This window comes from Xyrauchen texanus, chromosome 7 (assembly GCF_025860055.1).
Source record: "Xyrauchen texanus isolate HMW12.3.18 chromosome 7, RBS_HiC_50CHRs, whole genome shotgun sequence".
NCBI classification, from domain to species: domain Eukaryota; kingdom Metazoa; phylum Chordata; class Actinopteri; order Cypriniformes; family Catostomidae; genus Xyrauchen; species Xyrauchen texanus.
The window spans coordinates 105,001-117,500 of record NC_068282.1 but is presented as its reverse complement, the minus strand read 5'-3'; the positions used below and the strand labels follow the sequence as shown (position 1 = coordinate 117,500).

Sequence of the window (12,500 nt, the reverse complement as noted above, 5' to 3'; positions counted from 1 at the left end):
AGATGCTTGTGTTACTGTATGACCTGCAGAATACTCAATGATCTAACCCTACCAGTTGAATCACATGTGTGTCCTAGTACAAAACACTGACCTGCACAACTAATGCATGTGACTGAATGGGTTAATGATGCTAAGGACTTCAGTAATGATGACTTTTGCATTTCAAATTCGGCTGACAAATGCAAAATGTTCCGTGTGAGGCAAATTTCAGTGCATATTTAATAAGGAAGTGTGTGTTTACAGGAATCTTGGTAAGAATGGTCTGTCGAGCAGCAGCATCCTGCTGAATAAATGTCCACCGCCACGTCTTCCTCCGCCCCCTTCACCCCCGCTGCCTAAAGACAAACTCAACCCCCCCACGCCCAGCATCTATGTGAGAACAACACCGGTTTACTGTTTACCTGCATGAGATTCATGTGATTCCCGCATCAGAGCGGTGATTTGTGTTTATATTGTGTATGTTTCAGCTGGAGAATAAACGAGACGCGTTCTTCCCGCCACTACATCAGTTCTGCACAAACCCGTCCAATCCCGTCACGGTCATACGCGGCCTCGCCGGAGCGCTCAAACTAGGTTTGACACGCACACATACATGCGCACGCACACACACACACTCACACTGGTTGAATCACATGTGGATTCTTGGTGTGGTGACTCATTTCCCTGTGGTTTCCATGGCAACAAGGAAACTCATCAGAATGAAAGTTGAGTGGCTTCATTGTTGCTCAAGGACTTCTGACGAGTTTGTGTGATTTACTGCTCACACTAGTGTTGATGTTATATAGCGGATACATGTGCAATCATTTATCACGATTGTGTTGTCACAAAAACCTTTTAGCCGTTGAATTATAATATCCAAACAATAGTAGGTTTGTTTCTGGTTGGTATTTCTAAGATTCATTTGTGTCAAGCCTGAGCACTCGGTTCACATGGAAAACCTGGCAATATTAGGGAATTTTAGGATTGTGATTTCCAGGCCTGGAAAATTCATAGAAAGAAAAAAATCTTAAAATCTGCAAAGGTGAGACCAAGTCATTGTTTTGCAAGTCTCAAGTATTTGTGTTCAAGTCTCAACTTTAAGCATCAAGTTTGAAACAATTCATTAGTGCTCTTTGTCCAAATTAGTGTCCGAGTATTAATTACACCCTCCACCGTATTAGCACAATGTGTGGACTTCTCAGACGACCTCTTACCCACCTACTTGATGTTAAATGAACAATCTAGAATGATTTAGCCATGACACCATCTGAAAGGTGAAATGATGCGTCCTATACCGAATCAATACGAGACACAATTTGTCCCATATTGATCTTTTCATTTTTAAATGCAGGACTATCCTGTGTTTTGTGGGACGGTTGACCACCCTGCCTTCCTTGGATCTTGAGCTGGTTTCAGCAATGAGGCGTTCAAAACAATTCACACCAAAACTTGCAGTGCACTGAGCTGTGTGTAATGAAGTAGCTAGCATGCTAACACCATAAGTTAAATGCTGCTGACGAGTAGCAGTTAGCAAACTTACCTCTGTCTGTGAGTTTTCAGATGCCACACAAAATTAGTTGTTGATGACGTGTCTGTGATTTTGACCCTCAGATTCGACATGTTGCAACGCTTCAGTTGTCTTCGATATTGTATTCTTTATATCAGAATGAAATTATCTTTGGGATGATTTTGGCTGTCATCCTTGAATGCGCATGTCCTGCTCTCGTGGAAGTTGATTGTTTGATTGGTTGAGTCATGCTACTAATGTCCCCAACCCTTAAAATGGAGTATAATATTTCCAGTTATGAGCAGCTCTAAATATTTCACCAGCTGTATTACCCTGCAGGGTTTCCCGCAGAAAATGTGTTAGTTAAGGTGGTGGGTGGTGGTGGTGGTGGTGGGGGGGGGGGTGTATTTGGAATTGCATAACTCCTGACACAAATTAAGACAAATACTGAAACTTGAGTCATATCTTTTTTAATGATGTATTAGTTTGCCACCCTGCATATTTAGGGTCCATAGCCCACCCACTACCTTGGTGTTTAGAGGATTGTGGGGGATCCGGCGGTGGAGGTGGGGGAGGCGGCGCGGAAGGAGAGATAGGCCTGCTTCGTTGTACGACGAAGCCCGCAATTTTAGCCTGGGTTTTTCGGTCCATTTTCGCTTTTTTTAATTTACTGAAGGCTACAAATGATATTATATTCATTATCAATATGTACACATTCATTATTATAAAATGTCATAATTATTCTCTCTAGGCCAATTCAATTAAGATTATGAGAAATTATTGACATTGCACTCTTTAGCAGTAGCACTTGTGCAATTCTACATATCCCTTTTCCTTAGTTCCGTGGTTCTCCAATTTTTTAGAGTGCCGTACCCCTCTTCCACTTAGACTGCAGTCACACCTTTTCCATTAAGGGACAATATTTGCTCTCTTTAATCAATTTTCCCATTTCATTTTTTACCTTTGTAATACCTTTAAAAAAATTAATAATGCCTTAAATAAAACAATGTTCAATAAATAGGCAACGTTAAAATCGTTTAATATTAATAAAAGTATTATATAAATATAAATGTATATAAATAATATACTTTTATATAATAAAAAATATTATATAAAAGTATATTAAAATCGCCAGTAGGTGGCGGTAACTCTGTCTTTATCTGTGAGTCATCGAGTCATTCATTGAATCTCACGATTCGTTCAAAGCCACAGATTTCATTGCAAAATAGAGCAATAAGCCTGACTATACTGTTTTAAATGTAGTAAATCACTTAATGTTACCCTTTTGTTTTGTTTTTTAACTGTTGTGTAAAATCAATGTCACATTTGAAATCGTGTGGATATTCGGGAAACATTGCATCAACATTAAAAACACTGCTGGGATATCAGCCTGCATTTTGTTCGCACAAACAGCGCAAGCGGCTCGTGACAGAACACAGGCCGACTGAATGACACTTCAATTTAAGTTGACAATCTCAAATGAAGATTGCTGAACTCCAGCTCGTCTGTGTTTTCAGATCATCCGCGCTTCTTGCGTTAGAGAGCGCGCGCGCACGATTGCCAGATACTATTGAAAAGACCGGGTAGAAAACATGTTCTTTTAACAGAAAAGCTCTGATTTGGGGTTTAAATTATTGAATTCTGGCATTAAACTGAAATGTTCCCACTTCAGACGACAAACTATGCTTGGCTACTATCTTATTCTGCAATTCACTTGCCTAGTAACCATAGTAACGGTGCGCACACTTTCACGCTTTCTGCTATGACGTGGAGTGCGGGAATGCACTCAACGTTGCATGAATTTTTAATTAGCCTGCATTAGTAACAGTTAATTTTGTTATGGTATGAACTTAATCCTAGTAAAGGATTATTTTCCTTTACAATTTGATATTATTTTCCAATGCTTTTAAGATCCTGCGGGTACCCTGGTTAATGTGTCTTGTCCCCTCACAATGAAAGTAAATTAATTATTAGGCTACATTACATCAGTCACATCACATAGTGGTCTATTTTCAGTTCAAAATGGCGAAAATAGACAAAAGTTTATTAATTTGCCTGATTATTTTTGTGATTCGTTTAACATTTATGACCTAAAAAAACTGTCAAATAGCAAATGTTTAGTTTAGCAACTTACATCTTATCTCGCACTTGACCGACCGTAAACTGAAGCGCGTCGAGTCGCTCCTTTGGTGTGGAGTCGCTCTGCTAAAATTCGCGCTGTGAACATAAAGCCCGCCTACTTTGATTTGATTGGTCATCTCAAATATTCTGACATTGACGAGCAGTGTCAGACCAATGAGACTCAGATGAACACACACACACACACATCGGCGCCGCTGCGGAAGAACGCGCTGATAACAAGACTGAAGCGAACATGAAGGCTTATCACATATTTAAAGATGGAAAGGTAGAAAACAGGACAGAGTAACACGGCGAATATCGCTCATATTTTTTTGATGACGTAGTTTAGGCGGCAGGCGTTTGTTGCTTAGGCGGCCGCCTTAGTTTCAAAGTGCTGCCGGAAACCCTGACCCTGAGTGAGTGTGAAGAGTCGAATCCCAATCCAGTGTGAACCGCCAGTCTGTCATTAATACACGGCTAAACCTGAGATACAAATACTGACGCCCCTTTTCAGACAATGAGGAAAGAAAAATAATCAAATGGATAAAAAAATTCCCTGTCCAGGAATCATTAACTTTTGTCAATGTCATTTAAATTCAAGAGTTAGGATTAGGATAGGGTTTAGAGACAGGTTTGGGGTTAAGATAGGGTTTGGGGTTAGGACAGGTTTGGGGTTAGGATAGGGTTTAGAGACAGGTTTGGGGACAGGTTTGGGGTTAGGATAGGGTTTAGAGACAGGTTTGGGGTTAAGATAGGGTTTGGGGACAGGTTTGGGGTTAGGATAGGGTTTAGAGACAGGTTTGGGGTTAAGATAGGGTTTGGGGACAGGTTTGGGGTTAGGATAGGGTTTAGAGACAGGTTTGGAGTTAAGATAGGGTTTGGGGACAGGTTTGTGGTTAAGATAGGGTTTGGGGACAGGTTTGTGGTTAGGATAGGGTTTGGGGTTAGGATAGGGTTTGGGGACAGGTTTGGGGTTAGGATAGGGTTTGGGGACAGGTTTGGGGTTAGGATAGGGTTTGGGGACAGGTTTGGGGTTAGGATAGGGTTTGGGGACAGGTTTGTGGTTAGGATAGGGTTTGGGGACAGGTTTGGGGTTAGGATAGGGTTTGGGGACAGGTTTGGGGTTAGGATAGGGTTTGGGGACAGGTTTGGGGTTAGGATAGGGTTTGGGGACAGGTTGGGGGTATTATAGGGTTTGGGGACAGGTTGGGGGTTAGGATAGGGTTTGTGGACAGGTTTGGGGTTAGGATAGGGTTTAGAGACAGGTTTGGAGTTAGGATAGGGTTTGGGGACAGGTTTGTGGTTAGGATAGGGTTTGGGGACAGGTTGGGGGTTAGGATTGGGTTTGGGGACAGGTTTGGGGTTGGGTTAGGGTTTGGGGACAGGTTTGGGGTTAGGATAGGGTTTGGGGACAGGTTTGGGGTTAGGATAGGGTTTGGGGACAGGTTGGGGGTTAGGATAGGGTTTGGGGTCAGTTTGGGGGTTAGGATAGGGTTTGGGGTTAGGATAGGGTTTGGGGACAGGTTTGGGGTTAGGATAGGGTTTGGGGACAGGTTGGGGGTTAGGATAGGGTTTGGGGACAGGTTGGGGGTTAGGATAGGGTTTGGGGTCAGTTTGGGGGTTAGGATAGGGTTTGGGGACAGGTTTGGGGTTAGGATAGGGTTTGGGGTTAGGATAGGGTTTGGGGTTAGGATAGGGTTTGGGGACAGGTTTGGGGTTAGGATAGGGGTTGGGGACAGGTTTGGGGTTAGGATAGGGGTTGGGGACAGGTTAGTTGTCATCTGTAGACTGATGATGTTCATCTCTCATTTTCTTCTTTCATTCTCTCCCTCTCTGCAGATTTGGGCCTGTTCTCTACTAAGACACTGGTGGAGGCGAATCCAGAGCACCTGGTGGAGGTGCGGACGCAGCTCTGTCAGCCGGCCGATGAAAACTGGGACGCCAGCGGCACGAGGAAGCAGTGGCGCTGCGAGAGCAGTCGGTCGTACACCACCATCGCAAAATACGCTCAGTATCAGGCCGCATCCTTCCAGGAGTCACTGCGGGTGCGTCACATGATCACCGTTATCACATTACAGTAGATTAGTGTCAGTGTGGGATTTAATGTGATTGTATTTCAGGAAGAGAATGAGAAGAAAGGACAGAAGGATCTGTCAGACTCTGAAATGACATCATCAGACTCGTGAGTGTCAATCAAACACGTCGTCACTCTTGATCTGTGTGTGTTTCATCTGCAGCCAGATAAATCAGCTGTTATCTTTGTTTTAGTGTGTCCAAGAGGCAGAAGGGTCCTTTCAAACAAATCAAGTTTGGCAGCAACATCGACGTGTCTGATGAGAAGAAGTAAGTCTTGCTGAAGGTTGTTCTGATTGGGTTAGATATGCAAAGTCAAGTATTTGTTTGTAAAATGAGGCCACAAACTGGGAATCATATGAATCAAGTCAGCTCGTAGACAAACCGATTAACTGTGTGGTGAAGTCTGGAAGTTGCACAAGAGGTTTTGGAAATTACATTTTTTTTTATCTGACAGAATGAATCCTCCAGTTGCTTTACACACACAACCAAACATAAACACACATACACACACAAGTGTGTTGACTGCATTTCTCTCCTGCAGGTGGAAGCTGCAGCTGCAGGAACTCTGTAAACTGCCTGCGTTTGCACGAGTCGTGTCTGCAGGGAACCTGTTGAGTCACGTGGGTCACAGTATTTTAGGGATGAACACGGTTCAGCTGTTCATGAAGGTGCCGGGCAGCAGAACAGAAGGTGAGAGACGCATCAGTGTGATTATTGGGAATTAAAGGGGAAGTGACACATGAATGTGCCCAGCTGAATGTTTTCTTATGGATAATATAATTGCAAAATAGTCTTTTAGATGAAGTAGGTAATAAATTGAAAATTCACCGTTTACGCTTAAAGATAAAGTCTCCGCTACATCAGTCAAGCATATGAGCTAACATTTGAAATCTGAACTTTTCAGAGATACCCGTTTCTCTTCTGCATTTGTTACTTAAAATAACAAAATAAGGTCTCCGAATATTCGTGTTTGAAAATTAGCACCCCCTAGAGGTAACAGGGTAGAAATATCTATATTAAATAAAAGTCCTTCACATCGCACCTAAATGGACAAGTCATATATCAAATGAAAGCTCTCGTTCTCCGGAATAGGACTGGACAGCTTATTTTGTTCCTGTAATTCCACAGTTTGAAAGATTTACAAAAGAATCACAAAGTGAAATATGAATTCTGTATGTAATCAAATATAAACGTCTCTTTTAATGTACCGTTTACTGCTGCTGTGAGCCCCAAATAACAGTCTGCAGCATTTCACCCTGTAGCTCAAGAGCGGTTGCTCACTGAAGACGGGTTGAGTCTGGTCAGTCTCTGGATGGGACACCTCCTGTGGGAAACTAAGGTTGCTGCTGGAAGAGGTGTTGGTGATGTCATCAGGGGGTGTTCACCCTGCAGTCTGTGTGGGTCCTAATGCCCCGGTACAGTGATGGGGACACTATACTGTAAAAAGGCCCCGACTCTCTGTGGAAAAACCCCGGGACACTTCTCGTAAAGAGTAGGGGTGTAACCCCGGTGTCATTGGCCTCCTAATAATCCCCACACATGAATTGGCTGCATCACTCTACTCTCTCCTCTCCACCAATAGCTGCTGTGTGGTGGGTGTACTGCTGCACTATGGCTGCCGTCACATGATCCAGGTGGATGCTGCACACTGATGGTGGATGAGGAGAGTCCCGTTCACTGTGTAAAGCGCTTTGAGTGTAGTGTCAGAACAGCACTATATAAATGTAAAGAGTTGTTATTATTATTATAAATGGCTAAAAACATTATATCTGCTTTTACCTTGGGAAGTTCTCTAAAAAAATGAGCCATTGTTGACTTGTCTGTGAGCATGCTTGTGTAAATAATCTGTTATATCTTAAATGTCCAGAACGAAATATGCCATCCAGAAGGAAAAGCATGCAAAACAAATCATCTAAACGTGTGTTTTCGACTATTGATGATAAAACGGGGAGGATCTCTGCTTTCTAATGACACCTACATTGAGCTTCTCGTCATTCATTGGCTGAAATATCCAATGAAACATCAAGGGTGGGGCATGAACTGAAAACTAGAGGATGTCTATGGAGGAGCTCATCTGTGAATGACACATGTCCTAACATTTCAGATCTGTATATTGTGATGATAATTCTCTTCTAGTGTTTTCTGCCATCTAGTGGAATACAATGAGACTTTTCAAAGACTTTTCAGAGTGAACAGAAGCACAATTACAGACCAAAAAAAGAAACTAACCCTTTTTTATTATAAACTCATACAATATAATTTATGAATAATTTGAGTCTTTATTTTTATTTGGGTGGTTCTCTGAAAAATTAGTATTTTTTGCAATTAGTTTACAGTATGTGTGAAAGGTTTGTTTTTACATTTGAGTGGGAAAAATTGTGGGTGGCAGCACAAAAATGCTCGAGTTAATTTAATCACTTCCCTCATTCAGAAGTGATCATCTTAATAATCTGTCTCAATTATTCTGCTTTAATGTCTTGTGTTCTGTGTGTAATAAATTCAAGAGTACACAGATTTACAGTTTGTCTGTTCTTCACATGCAGGTCATCAGGAACACAACAACTTCTGCGCAGTCAACATCAACATCGGCCCGGGCGACTGCGAGTGGTTTGCTGTGCCCGAACCGTACTGGGGCATGATGAGTGAATTCTGTGAGAAGTATGTGACGGTCATTAATACACCAGTTTCAAACCACTATTTACATTCACATTAATTTAGCAGAACTCTGTTGACTCGTCTGTTGTTCATTCATACACAATGTAAAAAAAACTAATTATACATTTTTATCAGGAACAACATCAACTTCCTGAAGGGTTCATGGTGGCCAAATTTGGAGGATTTGTACGAGACAAACGTGCCGGTGTACCGCTTCATCCAGAGGCCTGGAGATCTGGTGTGGCTGAACACAGGAACGGTTCACTGGGTTCAGGCCATCGGCTGGTGTAACAACATCTCATGGAACGTGGGGCCTCTTAATGGTGCGTCATTTACCACCCCAGCACACGCTCGCATGAACACAAGTGTAACGTCTCTAAACAAGTGTTTGTGTATCTCTGCAGCTTATCAGTACAAACTAGCTGTCGAGCGCTACGAGTGGAACAAACTCCAGAGTGTCAAATCTGTGGTTCCCATGGTGCATCTGTCCTGGAACATGGCGAGGAACATCAAAGTGTCCGACCACAAGCTGTTTGAGATGATCAAGTGAGTCATTCAAATGTTTGTTGCTTTAACGTCCATGTGAAACTGCTCGTGGGGCGTGAAAGAGTTTTTCTGGATTATCTGTCGAAATCTTCAGTAACTGTTTCAGTTTTGACAGATGTAACAGACTGATGTATCGTTCTTATTCGGCTGTTTTCAGATTATCTGCATTGGTCAAAAACTGTCCAGTTAGCCGATTAACAGAAATCTGTCTGTTCCTAAATCTTTAAACAACATGTCAATGGATAATGCAGATTTTCTGTTTTAGTGAATTTTGAGTATTTTAATACATTTGAAGTCAGATGTTTACATACACTTACATTGAAGTCATTAAAACTCATTATTTTATCACTCCACAGATTTCACATTAGCAAACTATAGTTTTGGCGAGTCGTTTAGGACATCTACTGTGTGCACGACACGAGTCATCGTTTACAGACCGATTGTGTCACTTTTAATTGACTATATCACAATTCCAGTGGGTCAGAAGTTTACATACACTAAGTTAACTGTGTCTTTAAGTAGCTTGGAAAATTCCAGAAAATGATGTCAAGCCTTTAGACAATTAGCTTCTGATAGGAGGTGTGCTGAATTGGAGGTGTACCTGTGGATATATTTTAAATTCAGTGCCTCTTTGCTTGACATCACGGGAAAATCTAAATAAATCAGACAAGAATTCAGAAAAAAAACTGTGGACCTCCACAAGTCTGGTTCATCTTTGGGAGCAATTTCCAAACCCCTGAAGGTCACACGTTCATCTGTACATCAATAGTACACAAGTATAAACACCATGTGACCACACAGTCATCACACCGCTCAGGAAGGAGACGCATTCTGTCTCCTAGAGATGAACGTAGTTTGTGTGAAAAGTGCAAATCAATCCCAGAACAACAGCAAAGGAGCTTGTGAAGATGCTGGAGGAAACAGGTGGACGAGTATCTAGATCCACAGCAAAACCAGTCCTATATGGACATCACCTGAAAGGCTCAGCAAGGAAGAAGCCACTGCTCCAAAACCACCATAAACAAGCCAGACTACAGTTTGCAAGTGCACATGGGGACAAAGATCTTACTTTTGGAGAAATGTCCTCTGATCTGATGAAACACATATTGAACTGTTTGGCCATAATGACCATCGGTATGTTTGGAGGGAAAAGGGTGAAGAACAGCATCTCAACAGTGAAGCATGGGGGTGCAGCATCATGTTGTGGGGGTGCTGCAGGAGGGACTGGTGCACTTCACTAAATAGATGATGACATCATGAGGAAGGAACATGATGTGGATATACTGAAGCAACATCTCAAGACATCAGACAGGAAGTTAAAGTTCAGTTGCAAATGGGTCTTCCAAATGGACAATGACCTCAAGCACACCTCCAAAGTTGTGTCAAAATGGTTTAAGGACACAAAGTCAAGATATTGGAGCGGCATCACAAAGTCCTGACCTCAATCCGAAGCTGACAAACCTGACTCCGTTACACCAGATCTGTCTGCAGGAATGGGACACAATTCTTGTGAGAAGCGTGTGGAAGGGTACCGGAAACATTTGACCCAAGTTAAACAATTTAAAGGCAATGCTGCCAAATACTAACAGTGTATTTTCACTTCTGCCCCACTGGGAATGTGATGAAAGAAATAAAAGCTGAAATAAATAATTATCTCGACTATTATTCTGACATTTCACATTCTTAAAATAAAGTCGTGATCTGAACTGACCGGGAATGTTTTCTACCAATAAATGTCATGAATTGTGAAAAACTGAGTTTAAATGTGTTTGGCTAAAGTGACTTCTGACTTCAACTGTATATCAACATTAAAAAGTCGCACCTGTACTTAACAGCCAGTCGGATCTGTCAGCAGTTTAATGGTATTCATTGTCCTGTTAACAGGTTCTGTTTACTGCGGACACTCAAGCAGTGTCAGAGCATTAAAGAAGCGCTGGTGGCTGCTGGGAAAGAGACGGTTTGGCACCGAAGGAGCCGTGACGAGCCGGCACATTACTGCACCATCTGTGAGGTGCGTCTGCTGTAATCTGTAGCGTAATGATGATTCTCTACAGATAATCTGCAGAAATGACACATGATGCTGTAAATGATTTCAGGTGGAAGTGTTCAACCTTCTGTTCGTCACGAGTGATAGTTACTCCAGGAAGTCTTGTGCGGTTCACTGTCAGGATTGCGCTCGGAAGAGCAGCGGAGATCTCGACGGGTTTGTGGTGTTGGAACAGTTCAAGATGGAGGATCTCATGCACATTTATGAGCAGTTCTCATTAGTAAGTCTCAAATACATGTTTGGTGTGTCATCTGAACCGATGTGCCCAGAGTCCGTGTTGTCATGTCAGGTTTGAAAGATTCAAACACACAAATAAATTATTTTTCTCGTCTTGTGTTTTGTAGGCGCCTGCACATCATTCATCTTCATCTTGACATAAACACACTGTACATGTGGACGTCACATTACAGGAACTCTATAAACGGACCTTTTCTGATATTCAGGATCGTCGCAATGGTCTCTCGCATGGCTGGTCACCATAGCGACCGCACGGGACTGCGACTGAAGTGGATGTGCGTGTCTATGCAACCTGTTTATAAACCGCAGTGTGTCGTTGTGGCCTACAGGGGGCGTAGAAATTCCTCTACGGACGTTTTCTTGAACGGCCCCTCGACGCGCTACACAAATGAATCATCAAACCGGGGAGGAATTGTGGGGAATTGATTTTGTACATATGATCTGTCACAACCGGCAGCGTCACTTCAAGACTACTGACACGAGAGGTTCTTTTGTATTTTGGTAATGCTGAAATCTGTCTCAAGGGTCGCCTTCACAGGAAGGAGCGCTAGTCTAGCTTTTTGTACGGTAGATAGCGATTTTACGACCACTTTGGATGGCAAAATCTACAAAAAACGATTTGTAATGTGAAGAATTAGCTGATATAATTTTCTACTGCTTTAATGTTTTATCGGTCTTGTTATTTTGGAACCATGTTTGATATTTTTGTTTCTTTGGTAAAAAAGAAAAAATGGTGGATTTTGTTTTTACAGTCACATGGAGAGAAATGAGTTGCACATAGAGTAAGAAATAAAGTTGAAATTGTGACCCCCCCCCCCCACCCCCCCTTTAGTTTCTAATCCTGATGTACATTTACACTATTTATAAATACATATTTATTGCTTGAAGATATTTGTGGATGGAATGCTGTTATTTTCCCAGAGTACCTGCCATTCAATCTCAAGGAGTTCATTTAAACCACTCCTGCATTTTCTATATAGAATTAAACGGCTTAGTAAACATTGTACAGAAAATATTAAAACAATTATGTTTGAAGAATGTTTTATGAGTTATTAAATGAGCTGTCAACAGATCTTCATGCGCGCTTGTCTTGAATCTTGATAACGTTCTTGCCTCTGTTTTGATTTTATTCAGTGATATTTAAAGCAAACACTAAATTATAGATTGCCCTGAAACAGTTGTTGTATTTATGTTTTTATGCTCTACAGAGGTAAGTTATGAATATCTGTTCAAACATTCTTGATCTGCCTTGGAAACCCTTGAAAAGGTTAAAGTTCATCGTCCTCATCATGTGTCACAAACATGTTTACTTCACTAAACGCTTTGATGTTC

At 41.9% G+C, this 12,500-nt stretch overlaps 1 protein-coding gene across 2 annotated transcripts in view; it reads left to right on the top strand.

The window, feature by feature from the left end:
* The window catches only part of kdm6al (lysine (K)-specific demethylase 6A, like), a 43,142-nt gene that overhangs the window by 30,615 nt on the left and 27 nt on the right, over positions 1-12,500 (top strand). For both annotated transcript variants that reach the window (XM_052130396.1, XM_052130397.1), the window contains 12 exons: positions 244-373; positions 468-573; positions 5,447-5,652; positions 5,728-5,789; positions 5,876-5,950; positions 6,225-6,373; positions 8,227-8,341; positions 8,474-8,661; positions 8,743-8,884; positions 10,769-10,895; positions 10,981-11,151; positions 11,276-12,500. The exon at positions 11,276-12,500 is cut by the window's right edge. In XM_052130396.1, the coding sequence (XP_051986356.1) occupies positions 244-373; positions 468-573; positions 5,447-5,652; positions 5,728-5,789; positions 5,876-5,950; positions 6,225-6,373; positions 8,227-8,341; positions 8,474-8,661; positions 8,743-8,884; positions 10,769-10,895; positions 10,981-11,151; positions 11,276-11,305 (1,501 nt within the window). In that variant the 3' untranslated portion in view covers positions 11,306-12,500. The remainder of the gene's footprint in view (positions 1-243; positions 374-467; positions 574-5,446; positions 5,653-5,727; positions 5,790-5,875; positions 5,951-6,224; positions 6,374-8,226; positions 8,342-8,473; positions 8,662-8,742; positions 8,885-10,768; positions 10,896-10,980; positions 11,152-11,275) is intronic.